The 19,495-nt window shown below is 40.5% G+C and overlaps 2 protein-coding genes across 2 annotated transcripts in view; one reads left to right on the top strand and one right to left on the bottom strand.

Annotated features, from left to right (window-relative positions):
• Positions 1-198, top strand: part of LOC308335386 (histone H1-like) — a gene marked incomplete at both ends in the record, with an annotated part of 327,443 nt that extends 327,245 nt beyond the window's left edge. The window contains one exon of the mRNA XM_080792407.1: positions 142-198. Coding sequence (XP_080648533.1) covers positions 142-198 — 57 coding nt within the window. The remainder of the gene's footprint in view (positions 1-141) is intronic.
• Positions 199-10,819: 10,621 nt separating this feature from the next.
• LOC308335362 (uncharacterized protein) lies at positions 10,820-13,912 on the bottom strand (the record flags this gene model as incomplete). Its single annotated transcript, XM_080792381.1, has 4 exons — positions 10,820-11,027; positions 11,478-11,641; positions 12,274-12,393; positions 13,703-13,912. The coding sequence occupies 4 exons, from the start codon at positions 13,910-13,912 to the stop codon at positions 10,820-10,822; spliced, it is 702 nt and encodes a 233-aa protein (XP_080648507.1).
• Between the last annotated feature and the right edge of the window lie 5,583 nt (positions 13,913-19,495).

The following is a 19,495-nucleotide window of genomic DNA, read 5'->3' as shown; positions in this document are numbered from 1 at the left end:
GCCGCTAAGAAATCTCCCAAGAAGGCAAAGAAGCCTGCTGCCGCTGCAAAGAAACCAGCAGCCAAGAAGAGCCCGAAGAAGGCGACGAAGAGTCCCAAGAAGGTGAAGAAGCCCGCTGCCGTCAAGAAAGCCCCAGCTAAGAAGGTAGCGAAGCCCAAGGCGGCGAAACCCAAGAAGGCTGCCGCTAAGAAGAAGTAAAAAAGAACACAGCCCCTTTACCCCACAAAGGCTCTTTTAAGAGCCCCCCACAACTTCATTTAAAGAATGTTCCTTTATTTAATATAGTTGTCATGTCAATGAATTGTATGTGTAGGAAACAAAGTTAGCCAGAACTGCGATTACTTACGGGGAAACGAATGCTCAACACCATCCAGCCGAAATAAATTATTCTGCCATAGGCTACTCTATTTTGCATACAAATGAAGTGAATAATATATACCGAAGAATACCCGTATATTTACAGTTTTACGATAACTAAAAGCCTAGGAGCATCAGCGTTATATTATATATATATATATATATATATATATATATATATATATATATTGTTACTGTTTCGTAACTGCGTGTTTATTAAATCACTTCATTCTGAAATCAGCCGTTGCTTATTATACAAGTATCTCCGGTAGTCTACTCTATTTCATAAGGGACTCAGAGGTAATTCCATATTTTATAGCCTACAATTGAGTGCATGATTCCCAACAGCCATATAATCAAACTGTATGGAGCGCGTAAAACAATTTTAGGGGGGATTAGTGCAGCATTAAACACATGAGCAATTTGTGACCTAGTCCAAATTGAACAACAGAAGGCATAAATTCCTCTTCGTGCATGTTATTATTAAAAACAATTTGTGCATATAAATCCGGGATTTTTAAACACTATATTGTAAAACACTGTGACAATATGACACGTATTTTTTTATTATAATAACAAAAAGCCCCCGAAATTATATTGAAATATTCAACACAAGGATAAATAACTAAAATATAAGTAACAAACAGTTACAAATAGCATACATAACAAATTGATCTATGAGTTATAAATACGCATGCTGCACTGCATCGTGATATGTTACTTGGATAAGATATAGACGGTATTGAATTGGCATATGTATAATGTGATACACATAATATGTATATCACATTATACATATCTAGTTGCTCAGTCATTGCATTACTATAATTTACATTATATTATAATGTAATGTAAATTATAGCAATGCAATGACTGAGCAACTAGAGTAGGCCTAGTCACTAGACTATAGTGTGCGAGTCTGTGAGAGCATCTACTTCCCATTCCACGCCAAGAGGGTGACCAGATTCATGCCCAAATACATCCAGCTGGCCCGTCGTATCCGCGGAGAACGTGCTCAAACTTTTCTGACACAACTGATAGAACTCCCAAAATCATCTATTTATTTTAAAGAGCATTTTCTACTTGTCAGTGTGGCATATGAGCATTGGAATAATATAATGGTAATATATCAGACACTGATCTCTTCTCCCACTGACTATGCAAATGTATATTATTGCATAATTAACGCGACGATACACTACACTGGTTAAGATGCATGTCCCCCTCTTTTTAAATCAAACATGAATTTTGCGCAGTGGCTAACGGCTGCCACTGTTCACGTGATATACAGAGGGTGGCGCTCAATGGAGTTAGTGTTGACTTGTCTGGCATAATGTCCACCGCCTGCCTGATTTATTGTCCCGCTAAAATAGTTCTCCCGCATGCCTCGTATAATATTGTCCCGCTACAATATACAATTTGTAGCGGGACGATAGGCAAACTTGAAGCAACTCAATTCAACCCAAACTGAATCAATTGATGCTGGCAAATCGGTGTGAATTTAATCTGCATTAACCAGGATACAATGTTTTAAAACGTGGCATGGTGCGTCATGGCCACATAAGGCCAACGTCTCCAACCCTGCCCTGCACCGGCGCTGGGGACTCATATTGCTCGAAACGAATAAGTGCGCTCCGGTGCGCCATTTCCGAACGTGCCCCCAGTAGCATGCATGTTAAAAAACATGTCTTGGCTGTTATAGGAGATAGTTATTGTGACATATACAAAGAAAAGTATGACCTTTCAATAAGTATGTACAATATAGTTTTACATGCAGCATATACTCTGTCAGTCCTTGAATCATGGCTCATATGCAAACATTGCCTACTTTAATGGAATAAACTCTGTAAAGTGCATGTGGTCGGCTCTTAAAAGTCTGACTGGGGATCCCTGCTCCTCTTTACACACAGGAAGGTGTGTCCTGTGACGTCTAGGAGGAAGAGAGAGGAGGTGACATCAGCATCGCGCTGGTGGTTCTCTCAAACAGAGTATTGGAATCACTGGTTATTACTAAAACAGTCTGATGTGTTTCACACTCAATATGGTCAATAAAATTACAGCAGTTTGTTTCATAAGCACTGGACTCTGGCTGGAAAGACGTACATTATCCACCCGTCCAAATATAACACCACTGTCACCACAGAACTTTCACATACGCACGCACACACGCAGGCAGGCAGGCAGGCAGGCAGGCAGGCAGGCAGGCAGACAGACAGACAGACAGACAGACAGACAGACAGACAGACAGACAGACAGACATGGATTAGAGTGGAAGGAGAGTCACAAGACTGGACCATTACAGAGATGTATGTATGTAAAACAAGGATTTCATTTATAGAGTGCATAAGTATAGCCTATATCTAAAGCAGGACGGGAACCCCTTTTGGTGTTTTAAGCATTACGTTATACTTTAGCTAAAATAGCAGATCTACAAACTCATAGCGCGCCACTGAGTGTTGCGATACTTGTCTGTCTGTCTGTCTGTCTGAACTAAATAACTTGAGAATATTGTGGCAAAGCTTGAGACTGATCAGCTGGCTGCTCCAGTCCAAAGTCAACATTACATATAGGAATGTAGACAACTGTTCTTATATAATTATTCCTATATAAATGTAGTGTATTATTATTACTTGCACCAGAGCGCGCAAGTAATAGTTTTCGTCCAGGGCGATGTTTGATGCGTATGCGTGGTGTCAGATTACATACATGTATACATAGGGACATTACCTTTAATCCTCCCGACACTAAAACATATCGTCATTATGTCACCATTGAAAACCAATTACACCCTGGCATTGGGTCCTTAAATCCACATCTTTATTACGTCATCATTGAGAGCTAGTTATACCAGTTATACCCTGACGTCATATGCTGTTACGATACATATGCATCAAACGGTGTGCAAAGTAACCACAGTATACCGCTTATCAACTTACAAATTACATAGACTAGAGGCATTTCCTTTAATCCACTGACTGATATACGTCACCATCGAAAGACGTCACTCATGCGTATGAGTAATGACTACTTGTGCTTGATATGGCAGTGGTGTCAGATTACAGTATGCTTGTTTGTTTTTGTCTCTGCCAGGCCAGACGGCAGGCCCAGACTGCGGCGAGACATCCTCCGGTGACTTGCCCCCTAATTGGCCTGCCTGCATCTGTCATAAAATAAATAGGTGATTAATACAGTAGATGATCAGATTAATAGACATGTATAGCATTACGCTGCCACGGACCCTGCATGTAGCCCCATTCAGAGTAAGAACAAAGAGGAAAGTTGGAGCTTAAAGGGGCGAAGAATGAAAACCTTTGCATTCACCTGGAAATAATCATCTTTTACTGCGAATACATTTGAATTGGCCCATAGGGACACCTTTCTTTAGGATGGTATAACTGACACTGTCACCATAAGGCATTATGATCCGTGCGGCTTTCTGTACAGATTAATATTCAATCTATTGTTTTCTTTGATTCTTTGAAAGGTTGCAACAAAAAATTACTACTATTGTAATGCAACCCCCTGGTTGCATTACGGGTCCATTTGATTTCATGTTATGCTCTCAAGAGTTAAAGACGGGTAAGGGTCCATTTGGTTACCAACTCTCCGTCATTTAGCTGGGGGACACCTGGAACCCCCTCAAGGACCACTGGTGGTCTATTTTCTACACTTTTCTACACGTTAAGATGGTGTGATTTTCTCCTACACAAAATCATGATTGCATCATGGTTCAGAACTTTAGATGCTGTATAACTATTTGACATTTGTACTCAAGAGAGCTTTGAATGTATTCAGAGGCACGGCCCGACAATCAGGGGTAGTTGCATTTATACAACACATGCATTTTCGGGAGGTGCAATCACCACAGTATAAATACACCTGGGATCTCTCAAAGTTGTTTGTTCTGCTCCACGACAGACCAAACACGGGTTGTGAGTAGGCTACTGCACTTGTAGATCGGCTATTTTCACTATTCTTCAAAATCGCCACACACAAAAATGTAGTATTGATACAATTGATTAATTACATAGCAAAACAATTCGATACCGATTATTTCCATTGCAAAACGATACGATACATAGTCAACGTTGCTGTTTTCATTTTGATATAACTGCATCGATATTTTTTGATGCAGTTACTATATCGTTACACCCTAGATAGATCTATAGCCAAATAATGCATATCTGTCCATGGAATAAAAATATATACTGTATTAAATATTGTTTTTCATCGTACCGTCACTCATTTAGATATTATTTTGTGCAGATCTCATCTTGCTACAGTCTGCTCACTCACTCACTCATAACATTGTGTCTATGGTGCATTTTAAGTATAACTTTCAACCGATTTTCAAATGGTTTGGTTTGTTATAAACGACAGATGATACAGATGATCATCAGCCGGCCCTTATAGGCAGAACGGGGAGGGGGGCAACAACCAAGCATGTATTTATTTTTTATCTTTTTATAACTCAGTTTTTATCAAAAACGGATTGCCTGAACTGCAGCCCTGCAGCCAGTGAGCCAGGACACAACATTTTCTAAACCAACATAAAACATTAAATACGATGAGAGATCCTATATTGTCGTGGGTCACGCAGCTCAGAGAGAGAGAGAGAGAGAGAGAGAGAGAGAGAGCATCTCGCTCGTTGACAAAGCCAGCCAGTCCTTCACCAAGTTCAGTGAGTGACCCAAATAAATATATTACAGAAACAGGCTTGCAACACCAAAACGTGGTATTTCTTCACTTCACATTACAGAGCTGTAATTAATCTCAAACAGGAATGTGTTAAATGTTAATATAAACACCCAGAAGATGGTCTATGCATAAATATAGTTTATTTCCACAAAATACACAAACTGCAGCCTACTCTGCATAGAGCTATAGCTCCTCCTGCTGGATAAGGAGTCGATTATGTTATTATGCTAAACTTTCTTGAAGAAGTCTGATTTCAGTTCAGTGAATATAAAAGCATGAGATTAATATTGATAAAATATTTAAATTAAATTAAACATGACTGTTTAACCCTCCATCCAATATCTGATGAAGTTTCTTTAGCCCAGCGCACCCAGCCTGTCGATGTGCGTATTCTACGTCCGCTCCATTTCAAATGTTATCACATTAAAACATTGAATATGAAAGCACGTAATGTAGGCCTACCTTGGATGAATGACTCTCAAAAAAAGAGATACGGCACAGGCATGGTATTTAATCCTTTGATCAACACTCTCTGCTGTGTGTGTGTGTGTGTGTGTGTGTGTGTGTGTGTGTGTGTGTGTGTGTGTGTGTGTGTGTGTGTGTGTGTGTGTGTGTGAGTCCGTTCGTCGGACCGTCGCTGTTCATTCCCTATGGTGCTTTTGGCTGCTTTGCCCAACGTAGCCTCGATACCCAGGCTTTCCCAACATGTGGTTATGAGATTTATCATTATAGACTATCTATTATTGTGTTCTCTGGTTCACGGACCTCATTATAACTGACTAGCCAACATGCAGACGTTTCCCTGAATCCACAGGATACAGTAGGCTATAGGTTCCAAACGAGCTTTCACAACCACACACTGGCCTAATTGAATCAAATGCACTGTCAGGGATGGATTGGACACATGCGTTCTCTAATGCAGGCTATAAGGAAACAATTATAGCGCCGATACTTCCTACTAATATGCTGTGGAATTATCTGAACGGTGTGCATGACGCACAGGGTTCACAAGCACAATAACACTCCCCAACAAACAAGCGAATATAATAAGATCTCAGGCACTGTAACGTCATTTGCTCACTGTGATATAGTTCCAACTGAGTAGTAGACCTACCGTATATTACAACAATGAATGTAAAAAAAAAAAAACACTGCATTGTACAGTGCAGGCGTGTGTCATGATGCGCTCCAGTGCGTAAAAGATAGGCTATAGCGCTACACTTCAGATTATAAGCAATCAGTATATAGCCTACCTGATGTTTATCCATGTTGTTTATGCCTATTAGGAAAATTATAGCTATGCCAACATAATTAACTCCAGCGTGTATTTTCGGAGCGATGGACCGTCAGAACAACAAAAAGAATGTGTTCAAATGAAGCAGTCAACCATCCATGTTCGCATGGGAGGATTGTGGTCCAAATTAATTAAGGATTTCAAACAAAATCTCGTTGACACAACATACAGGTCTCATTCACACAGGTGATAAAGTCATAAGAAGAGGGTCCATAGAACTTATACTAGATAGTGATTGACCAAACAGAATCAAGCATTCAACTGAGCAGTGAAACATGTGAAGCTTTGCTTGTTGTTATAATGCTTCTGACTGCTGCATACGTCACTGCTACCCAATTTGCCAATTAGCTTACTAGCCAATCAGAGGCCAACATTATTCCTTATGTAAATGTATAGTGTTTCATCGTGGGTAAACTAACAATATTTGTTGGAAAAGGAGTTATTATAATCAATCAAATGGCTTTCCAAGTTCAAGTTAAATGTTTCCTTTATCCAGAAACAATTATTAGCTTAGTGAATTATGATCATTGTTTTTTAGTCACACCATGACTCTACATGCTATCCAAATGGAACCTATATATAAACTGTGGACGGCATGTGCTCTATAGATTGGGAAGTGATGTTTGTAAGGGATCAGTCGTCCTGCCAGTTGTTGCAGCCTTGGGTCTGTTCCTCTGTTGACCCAGTATGACTCTGACAACCCTGATCCTATCAGGTGTAAGGAGGTCTGCTGGGACCCTGATGGGGAACAGCAACTGGTTGTGAAATTGACTGAGAAACAAATCTGATTCCATGTAACATTTTGTGAAATTAACAGAGAACTTAACTGCCTTTAAAATGTACTTAGGCCTATTGATTTCCTAATCATGTTAGTTCATGTAGTTTTATAGCTATAGGCTATATTGTATTTTATATTTCATATTTTATTGAAGGTTGTTTACATGAATGCAATCACAAAATTACATTGCAAATGTTAACACATCACATGATTAATGATGGAAAATGAAAGAGAAAAAAATTGGCAGCATTGATCATTTCGTCATGTGCTTGCGTGACAAAGATATGTTGCATGGAATTGTGCAGGACAATCATTTCTGAGAGGCAAAATCTCTGGTTCAAATGCCGAAAAATGGACCTTGACATGAAAAAGGTTGAAAATTACTGATGCATTATGTAGCGTTGTAGCCTATAGGAATATATATTACAGGTATACTGTGTAGATAGAGTATGGTGTATCAAGTATAGGTATATCTCAAAGTCATAGTTGGCCTCCAACTTATCTGACAAACGTCTATAGTTATGTCATTGTGTTAATATTATATAGCATACTGTATATTTAGTGTTCCGGAGTGATACACTCTTTAGATTCCGTGCAAAACCATTGTCTGTCTGTTGGTTTTTGTGTGCATAATTCATTTCAAAGCACCTTGTAAATTCAAGCTCACCCAATATGAATAAGTCAGGCATAGATTTAATGTATTTATTAAACATGAAATAGTTTTGTGTTGATTTGGAAGCTCAGATATAGAGTATATAGGCCTATATGACAATAGAAACACTGCAGAAAAAGAACACAGTTACTTTACTGTATTTTCGTTAGAGATATTTAATACTGGTTGAAGGTTGTTTATGAAAGATATGCAATCACAAATGTACATTTCAACACTTAAAAACATTAGATATGGAATCAAAATTATGGAAGTAGAGGAGAAGAATGAATGATTAATGATTGGTAAGCTGCATAAAGGCATTGTCAGTTGGGTTATAAACAGCTTCAGTTTTTCACACCTACAGTAAAAACATTTTTCACAGGAAATGTCGCTGTCTGCCTGTCGGACAGAAACCTTAGGGCGGCTGTGGCTCAGGAGGTCGTCCAATAATCCCTGGATCGGCGGTTCGAATCCCGGCTCCTCCTGTCCACATGTCAAAGTGTCCTTGGGCAAGACACTGAACCCTACATTGCCTCCAATGAGTCGATCAGTGTGAGCTTGCCACCATTGGTGTGTGAATGTGGAAAGTGAGGACGCTGGCGTCGACTGTTCGACGCTTCAGCTCCCAATGTATGAATGAATGAACCATTTTACAGTGCTTTGAGCACTTGGAAGAGCACAAAAATGCAATTCATTAAAAATGCAATTTGTTATATCTCCATATTTGTATATATTCTCGTAAATGAATGCCCTACTTTGTCACTACAGTACATATAGCAGATCTATAAGGTCTTTGATCTACATGTTTTGAGCCTGTAGATCTTTTATTTTCTTGCAAATTTTGAAATGCTGGAATAATTTGGTAGGCCTATGGTATGGTTGGCTAAATATAAAGGTGTCACTCATGGGGAATATATATATATATATATATATTGTTTTAGGCAATATAAAAAAATAGCACAACATATATGTAATTATGTACATAATGTACCATTTATCATTTCTGATTGGGTGGGCAGCATTTTTAGAGAAATTTCTCTAAAGGGACTCCTGCACTTCACCCTTTTTGCAACCAGATTCCAATTGTTTAGGACACAAGTAACACTTTCCTGGGGGTTGTATGTGTGCAATGTGGTTTCTAGACATTTTAGTCATGGCGCCATGTTCATGACGAAAATGTGTCATGAAAATGTGGTCTCACTTCCTACCTGGACTACAAGTCACACCTCCATGCAGCCTTCCCCCTCTCCACAAGGAGGGGCAGGGCACCAAAGCATTATGGTTACTGTAGGAATTCAGCAATCCAGTCAAACCCTTGTCAAACACATAGGCCCAATCCCAATTGCCTCCCTCAAGCCCTGAGCCCTGGACCCTCATTGACTTTAATGACGTCAGCTGTACGTGCTTGAGGGTGAGAGGCTGCAAGGGCTCCAAATTGTTGTGAAAGAAATGGGACAGCACTTTGAAGATGAATCCGCCATTCATGACACTTTGCATCACTTCATAAAAACTGTCCTTATTCACAGCCAGTGCCTACCTACATGCTTGGCCTATTTATACATGTCTATTTTAGTATTTAAGTTGATCGTTGTATTATTAGTTTCATAACACTTTCCTGTGTGATAGGGGTGTAATATTCATATATAATATTCATTATAAATTGCATTTCCATATTCTTTTACTTTGCTCATTAGTGTTTCCCTTATATTATTGTTATTAAATATATAGCCTATGCTTCCATTCCGTCTCCCTTTGAGCACAGTGAGAAAGCACTATTGTGTTTGTTGACATTCTAACCGCGATATATAACTAATTTGCATACTTAAATGATCGGAGGATCCCCTTCATTCCCCTGGTAACGCTATGAACTGTGGGTAATTTCTGAACCCGCCATGATAACGCAAGACAATGAGGCAATGTGACATGACCTTCGGGAGATATGCCAGGAACACACTTACGCAAACACATGGGAAATTAACTTTCCACCGAACTTCCCCCCCCCCCCTGCAGCTAGGTATCTTTGTTCCTCCCCCCGCGCAGCTCATCCCTTCGATGGCTTGCGTAGGAAGAGAGCTTTTTTGTGCCTGGCCCAAGCCCCCGCCACCCCCACCCAGAAACGTGCCTGCACAGCCGAGTATTATCATCTTACTTGAAATGTGATGTCTTCTTACCCACCCTCCTATCCTTTTTCTTTTCTGAAGATGCAAGTAGACCGGGCGCAGCGCACGCTTGCGACCAGCAGCAATAACTTTGGTCTGACTGATGAAAGATGATTGAAATATCCCTTTAAACATTGAAATGCAATGCAGATGTGCAGAGATGTCATTGAATGTGAGGTATCTTTTTTTTTAGGTATGTTACATTATTCATGAAAAACAAAAGGGGGTATAGTCTGGACTAGAGGTATTACTTAATTCTAATTCCAATATATTATTCACACAAGTTACCTTATTTATGGAAAAAAGTCAGAGGTTTATAATCATCTGAAGATTATTCAGGCGAGTGAAAAACACAAGGGGTTATAGTCTTGCAAACTCCAGACATCAATATGCAGTACAGACTTAATTAAGCAAATTACAAGAGCTATTAGTTACTTACTAAGGTATTGCTCAGACAATTATAATGGGGATAACACAAATGAGTAACAGGTAGTGGGGTTAATCTGGACTGAAAAGGTTTCGGCGTAAAGCCTTCCTCAGCGTGTATCTGAGTATCTCTGAGTATCTCAGATACACGCTGAGGAAGGCTTTACACCAAAATGCGTAAGAAAAGCCTGTTAGCAGAAGATCTGAAGACCTCCTCACTCCATAGCCATAATAGATCCTTTGGTTCTCCGGCTTTTGATGATTCCTTCAGCTCTGGGGACGTCTATCTTCCTTTTCTTCCCCCCTCTCTTTTTTTGGTTCTCTGGGCTCTTAAAATAAAGTGTAATGATCAGAGTTCCGTTGGCCTACAATATAGTTTATGATGGAGTTTGATCATGGCTACGATTTCTTCACTGCATTATAAATTCTATTGGTACATACAGTATAACACATCTTCACCTGGATTCACCAGCCAGCTTAGCCAGCAGCTGATTGGCCTTCAGTATATTGTCTGGCTCCTTCATGCGATAATGCTTTTCTGCCACTGTAACGGTATGAGTGAGGTAGTCGGCCACCAAAGACTTGTCTATGTCGCTCATACACTTGGTAGCAGTCTCAAAGACTCGGCGTGTCTCTTGGCTCGTAACTGACCGTCTTCCGACTCTATAATGAAAATTAAGAGAGGACATTTTAATAACATTTATCTCGACACAGCTCACCTGAAACATCTGTTAACCCATGCTGAACGGGAAACCCTGTTGATGTTTTAAGCATTATGTTTATTTATTAATAATGTATTATTACTTCAGCTATTGAAAAATAGCAGATCTACAAGCTCATAGCGAGTGCCGCGCTATTTCTAAAAAATTGTGAAAATGTGGCAAAATCTTTGAATGTATATTCTTTCACAACGAAATCTTTGCTTCTGGCGGGTGCCTGGAACTACATATTTTCAGATGGGAGTCCACGGCCAAATACAGATAATTCTAGGGGTCCTTGGTTGAGAACCACTGATATAGAAACATAGGTATTTCAGAAAACTCTCAGGATTTTGAAGACATTTTTTTATGTCGAAGTCAGGTCTAAATGGGTTAATAGATCATATTCTCGTACTTGTTGTGCAGACGTTTCAGGTCACTGGATGGATTGTGGATCTGCCTCCCTGTGGTGGAGATGAAGAAATAGTTTGCATCGCTGGCCTTCCGCTTGCGCTTCCTGTTGTCAGGCTTGGCGCTCAGGAGTATCGGCCTCACTTGGTTGAAGTAAATGTCAAACCACTGATGGTGGAGAATTAAGAATAAAGATCAATGTCTCCCTTTGAACCTACTTAATACAGAAGAGAGCAGTACGAATCATGCACAAAGTGCATTATAGAGAGCACACAAATGAAACTTGAACATGTCGTGAAGCTACAAACCTTATTAATTATGTTCAGGGCAAAAAGCAAAACATTACCAGTTCATCTACAACAGCTATTCAAACCTAGTTCAGAAAGTGGGGATAGTAGGAGGAAATTTGACTTTAAACATACATTTGCACGGACCACTCAAAGACTGATGTGTCCTTCGATAACAGGAATCCGAACGTGGAATTCTCTGGATGACAATTTAAAGGGTTGTGCAAATATTTGCGAATTTAAAAGAAATGACAAAAATCTAATATTTAGGCAATATGAAGCCGACAAATAGGTTAGCTAATGTGAGCCAATCATTAAAGTAAAAACTAACTTTTGAATGAAAAGGGGGCAGGTATTTATAAGAATTTATTCTTCTTCCTGCTCCTTTTCGTCATGGGTGTATCAGATAGGTATGAAAGACTAATGAATTATGAAAGACAAATGAATTGTGCAAAATAAAATAAAATTGAACAGTTTTCGATTGGGTTCCGACAGGAAATCTGATGAACATACCAGCTCCTGCTTCGGTGACAGGGCAAACATGGCGACTTGTTGAGCTCCGTTCTTGTGGTCCTTTACTCCAATGATTGCATGGCCCGACTTCGTTGTCTTTCTGCCAATCCACTCCTCCACCTGCATAAAAAAGGACATCACACATTTTGCCAAATGGACGATACATTTGTGCTAGAAAAGTGCCAGTGTCAGGTTTCTATATGGATGTGACTGCACGTTGTCAATGAACAAACCAAGACCATGCACCAATCTCACTCTCTCACTGACAAATATATAAATATTTATATTAATTGGCTATAGGCTATTCCCAGCACAATTAAAATAAAGATGGATTGGTCGTGGTCCCTCTAACTACGTATGCACGATTTTGTGTTGGTTACTTAATTGGTTTACTGATAATCAATAATGCTCAAGATTGTGTTGGATATGCATGGACTGCAGCCGTAGAGCAATAGGTGTATGCCGGAAGTCGGCATTTATTGATTTTGAAAACAGTAGCCTGGTGTGTAGTTGTTTAGTCTTTAAATTAATTATTTCGTTAAGTTCACTCTCTCATTTCATCCGGCCGCATTAATAGCTGTGTATTATTGCTTGCTTGTTTGCTGGTGTGAAATTGCTCCCTAAAGGCTGTTTTCTGGGGGAAGAAAACCGGGAAAAAAGCCGACCAAATGTGTGTGTTTGGGGATAAAACCAAAACAAACCTGTGTGCGGGACATAGCACCTCCATTATTAATCAAGCTCCCTTATAGCACCCTCAGTAAAAATTGGCTATAGTTTCTGCCTGGCAACAAATTCTGACATTTTTGTATTTTTTTCAGAGTGTGGGTACCTCTCACAAAGTTTGAAGCCAATCGTATCTAGTCAGGTGGAAATGGGCATGGCAGCATGTCATGAGCCAAGAAATCAGGAAGTAATAAAACAGAATTGTACTGTATATGACCTACAGTACGGTTTATAGGCCAAAGTGTGAAGAGACCTGTTATAGGAAAGGGACGATTCACTTACCTCCTCATTCGATACCATATCAATATCTAGGGTGCCAATTTATATTGCGATTTGATTCGATATTGCAATTTTTTCCGATTGTTTCCAAAGTTACTTTGCTTTTATAGTGCTAGACCGTTTGGAAAATATATAAATAAATAAATAAAATATTATGAACATGCGATTCCATGTTAATATCGTGGCATTTTTGTGATATAATCATTAATCTTTATTTTTTTCCCACCCCTACTGTTATAGTGCCACCATAATCTGAACAATGTGGGCGTTCCTCCTTGGCCCACGGGGAGTGTGCAATGCATGCAAGTTTCATGTGGATCGGTCCAGCGGTGCCTGATATCAGCTGTTCACAGACACGGCCCGGGATGAAAACACACCATCGGATATAAATATCGCAATCAATAAAGAATAACATAGTAATACTCACAGTCATGCCCTTCACCACACCTGGTCGTTGGAGGTGTTTGAGGATCACCAGTGCCTCCAGATAGTAAAGCACGAAGGCACACTCAGCCACATGCAGGGTTGTGCTTTTCTCTGGGTAGACCTTTCCCAAAATGATCAAGAAGTCCTTCTTTGCAGCCCTCAGCACAGCAAGGCAGTCATTTGGTGTCAATTTGTTTTCCTCTATCAACATGTTATACCTATATGAAAAACAAGAGATACCATGATGTAATCACTTGAACCATAGTGTCCCTTTCCTCAGTGTCCTGGGGTGCACCTTCTGTGAAAATAGACAATCTACAAGCTCACAATGACCCGTTGAGAGCTTGCACATCAGCAATGCTTTGGCAAAGATGACAACAAATAGTACAACAGTAGGGTTATCGAGCATAGCGGTCCATGACGTCATGTTCAAACAATCAAGACAAGAGGTGATCAAGAAATAAATGTAATCATCCATGCTGGCACAAACATCTCGGTCTAAAAGTGTATTGATGCCTGCCAACCATCGCTGCTCGGGTAAACAAAAAAAATGTGACGGTACACATATTAACCAGTTAGTTTCTGTAATATTATTTTATTCGGAAAAAGGTCAATTGCCTTCAATCTAGTAAAAGATACTGGTTCTCTTCAGAATTAATTGTCATCTCCCGTCTTTCCACAAAATAATAGAAATGTAGGTGTTATGGTCTGTCACTCCACAGACCATGTCTCCTCCCTGGCCACTCCCTCATTCCATTCCCTCACACTGCACACCTGTCCCCAACTCTCATCAGCCCTGCAGTGCTTCCCATTACACACTTGTGAACCCTTTGCCATTATCCTGCTGCCTATACATACTGGACTCATTGCACACACAAACTGTCAGTACATAAATTCATATTCCGGTGCTCTTGGTGTTCCTGTGTTCGTCTGTACCCGGAAATCCTCATACTGTAAGGTTTTGCATTTTCTATGTTTTTTGCCTGGTGCTTTGTTTAGTTTTGTGCTTTTGAATTGTTTGGCCTTTTGGACTTCCTTGAGTTAATGCTTGCTGTCCTATTTTTGAGTGTAAGCTAAGCTGCCATTTTTGCTTCAATAAAACAGTTTTTTAAACTACCTTTCTTGTAGCTCTGCACTTTGGGTTCAGTTACTCTGCCACCGCATAACAGTAGGCTCGATAAGAACCCGGCTCGATAAGCCTGATCGATAAGGTGATCGTTATCAATAAAAACTAATGAGCTCCATCCCTATAAAAACAGAGACGTATTTGTCACCGGGGACAGGGGGGTCTCGTCCCCTCGTGGGTCCCCCGCGAGCCGGTTTGGCCCGCATCACAGTGAGCCAGTGTTTGGTTTAAAAAGGAAAGAAAATGAGCCTAAAACAATGACTGTGTGTTGTTGTGGCTTTCCTGCTGTCCAGCTCATAAAATTAGCAGCTGTTGTCGCTTCGAGGCTGCTGTGGTAAAGCTTGGCTTGGCTGTGGCCAATACAAGCTTTTTTTTCAACAGCTCACAACTAAATACAACCAATGATCACATTTACAAAATGTAAATCACTCCGTTTTACTGAGAATAAGGTTAGACATAAGGTTTTTTCATTGAAGTGTATATTGGTACGTCTTTAAATGTTCTGATGAATTGAAAATGGAGGACCCTGATGTAAATACATCTTAGTGCTTTTATCTGGTGATCTCTTTGCTCACTTTCTTGGAGGAGCTTTTCTGGAGAGCTCTGGTGAAATGAATGAAGTGCACACAGTCCTCATAGAGCTTCACATTCTGAAGCCTCAGGTCGGTGGTGTACGTGTGGTACTTCAGGAATCTGTCCAAGGAGGTACCAATATTTGATGGTGTTAAGTGATATTTCTGGTTACATCTAAATGTTTTGTTAGACATTCAAATGTTTAAATTCTGATAATAATTGCAATAAAGTGTTTGTTACATGAAAACGCTTTAATGAACAGAAAATACATTTTCAGGTGGGCATATGAATTTCACTTGCACTATATAAAGCGTGGGTCTGCAAAAATAATCCCTGCTCTAAAGCAATCGTTATTGGAAGAAATTGCTATTTAATATTTAAATATACACAATAAAACAAAAGAGATTAAAGGTACAAAATATCAAAAATGTATCAAAGTCAATGAAGTTCATATACCATATTAACTGCAGGTTTCCCAAGTTATCACAAGAGGGCCAGTAATTCACACCAAATATTACCAACCTTTTCACGCTCTTGATGTAAGTCAGCTGAGTTTGATGTTTCAGTTTTGCATCATCGAGCTCACAGAGGTACTTTCTGGTCTTTTCCTTGTTCCTGACAAATTCAAGGGACACTTCCCGTGGGTTCATGTAATAAAGGAAACGGGCCACATTCTGAACCTGAAAATAAAAGCATGTTACATTGGTAGCTTCAGAAGCTGCAAGTGTCAGGTGTCAGTTTGTAACTTTATGTCGCTGGCCTCCATTGGGACAACAGTAGGGCTGATATGGGAGTGGGGGTCCGTGCAACTAGGACTGAGGTGAGATGGAATGGATTATGCTAATATTCCTCACCTCCTGTTTATGATTAGACCTATCGATGTCCACCTTCAGGTATGTGCTGAAGCCCTTCAGCAGTGGATGTTCCAGAGAGTGCTTCTTGTACAGACCCTTTGCTGCCATCATCTTCTTGGGCATGGTCTTCCACTTCACGTCTGGGCAACTGCAAGGTGATACGGTATCAGATGTCATGCACATGCTCCACAATCCACAACGAGCAAAACATGTGAACATCAGTGAAGTAGTAAAAGTGTCACTGCTGAGAGGTGGAGCCAGGTCTGTGGAGTTCTCGCTGGACATCGGTCACCACCATGCGGCGGCGCTGCAGCTCCTCAATCATACTTGAAACAAACAATACAAATACATATTACAACATTATGAGTAAATTAACTGATGCCGACCAAAGAACATGGTTGACATTAGCATGTGATGTACTGTATGTGTACAAATGTGGCCATCTGTGCACAAATCAAATATAATTTAAGACTAGATATATTCCAATTATATGGCCTCAAATGTGATTACAAGCCAGGATAATAAATGCTTTTGTTTTTTAATACATTTTATACCACAATATTTGCAACACATTTTTCACCCATAGTGCCAATTGCCTAAGCTGTAAATCCTGGGCGCTACTCTCCCTCTACGAACCTGGGGAGAGCCCTGAACTGAGCTCATGCATGAGGAGTGAGCAGGGCGCTTCTTATTACGCATTTCCCAGATAGGACGTAGTGAACGCATTATTCCAGTTCCTTTCCTCTCCATCAGGCAGCCCCTGACCGACCATGGGGAGGCAGTATAGAGACCAGGATTACTGTATGTTTTTCGTGAGGGTAGGATCCCAAAGTGGGGTCCGGGGACCCCCGGGGGTCCTTGAGGGAGTTCCAGTGGGTCCTCAGCTAAATGATAGTTTGGAACAAAATGGACCCTTATGGGTCTGTAACTCTGAGAGTGTACATATGCAAATTAACCCTTAGGGTCCATTTGTACACTCTCAGAGTCAAATTAACATTGATTTTACAATATGAATTGGGGGTCCCAGAGATAGAAATGCCATTAAATGGGGTCTGTAGACTAATATGCATATCAAACTGGGGGTCCTTTTTTATATAATTTGAATCCCACGGTTTTGCAACCCATTTTTTTCACCCAGTGTCAATTATCTAATGTAATCCTGGGGGCTACACTTCCTCTGCCAACCAAGAGAAGGAGATGGAACCCCCAGGTAAGAGGAGGAAGAGGCGATTGAGGCAATGGCAGGTGACATGCAGGTGGTCCCAGTGGAAGATGTAGAAAGCGGAACCAGGTGCATGGAATGTGGCGACCCCTGATTAGCCCAAAGAAGAAGTTTGACTAAACTGTGTGTCTCCCGTAGCCACAGCCTATAAGTGATGAACAAATGCCCCGTACTTTTTGAGCAGTCGGGCTGTGCACGTCTTCCTGGCCGCATAAGAACATCCAATAGCACCCCACTAACAATGGAGAAAATGTCAATATTGTGCAGAACATGGCAGAATAATGTCTGACGCTTTCCCTGGTGTAGTGTGTACAGTCCCACCCTCCCAATCTAAGCAGTTAAGCGTGTGTCCCATGTGTATTTGGCACACGCATGTGTATTTAGTACATGAATCACACAACTATTTGTCATGATTGGAATCTTATTCTTTCAGCTACCTCTCATCAGGGGTCACCACAAGAAGTCATCCGTTTCCATCTGCTTCGGTTCTCTGCATCGTTCTCGGTCACTCCAGTCCTCTCTCACCACAAAGCCGTGCCTTTTTGGCCTCTGTTTAGATTTCCTGTTCCACCTACCTGCTGAGTGGATCAGCATTAGTCATCATTTTGCGAAGGTGTTCGTAACTAAACACCCTGCCATTCGCCAGGACCTCTTTAGCTTCCTTTCTTGCCTTCCGCACCGCTGCTCTCCACAACTCCGGTGTTCCTCCATATTTGACCTTCATGCAGACCCTACGCAGATGCGTTGACAGGAATCCCTGGGTTTTCTTGCAAACAGGACATACCAGAAAGTACCTGTTGGTTTAAAAAGTAAATGATGAAAACATTTTATGCCACAATGCAACTCCAAGTGTTACAAGAAATAAAAAGTTGAATTTCTGAAGTGCTAATGATTTGCCCACCTTTGGAGATACATCATGGCAAGGTAACTACATAACCCAAACCTCTACCAAGTTGCCGTTAAGTGTACACTGGCTTTTGCTTTATGGGATACACATGATGGATTAAACAACATTGTTAAGTGTATAATTTGAAATACTTACACTGTATGTTTTAAAGTTTAAGATGGAAGTTGAATGTCATCATAAAAAAGGCTCACATCTATTACTGTTTGAATGCTTAACACAAACAAATACAATGAAGCTTACCTCTTTCTCGGATTCATTAGCCTTCCTCATAGCACTTAGGGACAAAAGAGGTGTGTGTGTGTGTGTGTGTGTGTGTGTGTGTGTGTGTGTGTGTGTGTGTGTGTGTGTGTGTGTGTGTGTGTGTGTGCGTGTGTGTGTGTGTGTGTGTGTGTGTGTGTGTGTGTGTGACACTGTTAACGCCATAGTAGGCTATACCTGGGCTGCGTCCGAATTGCTAGGGTTGTTCCCTACTCCCTATCCCCCATACGGGGATCCAGACTCTAGTGGACTCTATAGTGATGATTTCGGACAATACTCCCTGTATGGGGAGCACCGACTCTGACGTCAATATCGATAGAGGGCGCTGTAGTTCCGCGGGTTCATGTACTTTTTATTTGCATGAAATCCCCATTAGGTTTTTTCAGATCGCCTCATAAAGAACTGTTTGAAAAATAAACAAATCATCCCGGCCGTTTCACTCATTTGGATATGAAGAATCAATTGACTACAAGAAACCAATCAAAACGCTGCTGCTGAATTTCTGCTAGGAACAGACTGTATCAAATAAGTGACTGCAGGCTGTCACCTCCCTGCAAGGACAGTTTGTAAAGTTATTTTTAAATTCATGAATGAATAACAATGGGCCTATGATTATTATTAATATTAGGCTATATCCATTATCCAGCAATATGAAAACAGTGCACAACCTTGACAATATATGAAAATATCAGCAGCATGATTGATTAACCACATGAACCCCCGCTAATCCTGGGGCGGGGGGGATAGGCCTACCAAAAATAGCCGATCTATAAGCAACGCGCGACGTCCGTGTTGTGAGCTTGTATACTTTTACTTGGGTACTTTTGGTAAAGAATTACCAAAAGTAGCCGATC

The sequence above is a fragment of the Protomyctophum bolini genome (genome assembly GCF_963924005.1).
Source record: "Protomyctophum bolini genome assembly, chromosome: 20".
In the NCBI taxonomy this organism is placed as follows: Eukaryota; Metazoa; Chordata; class Actinopteri; order Myctophiformes; family Myctophidae; genus Protomyctophum; species Protomyctophum bolini.
The sequence above is the reverse complement of the archived record's forward strand: the minus strand, read 5'-3'. Positions and strand labels throughout refer to the sequence as shown.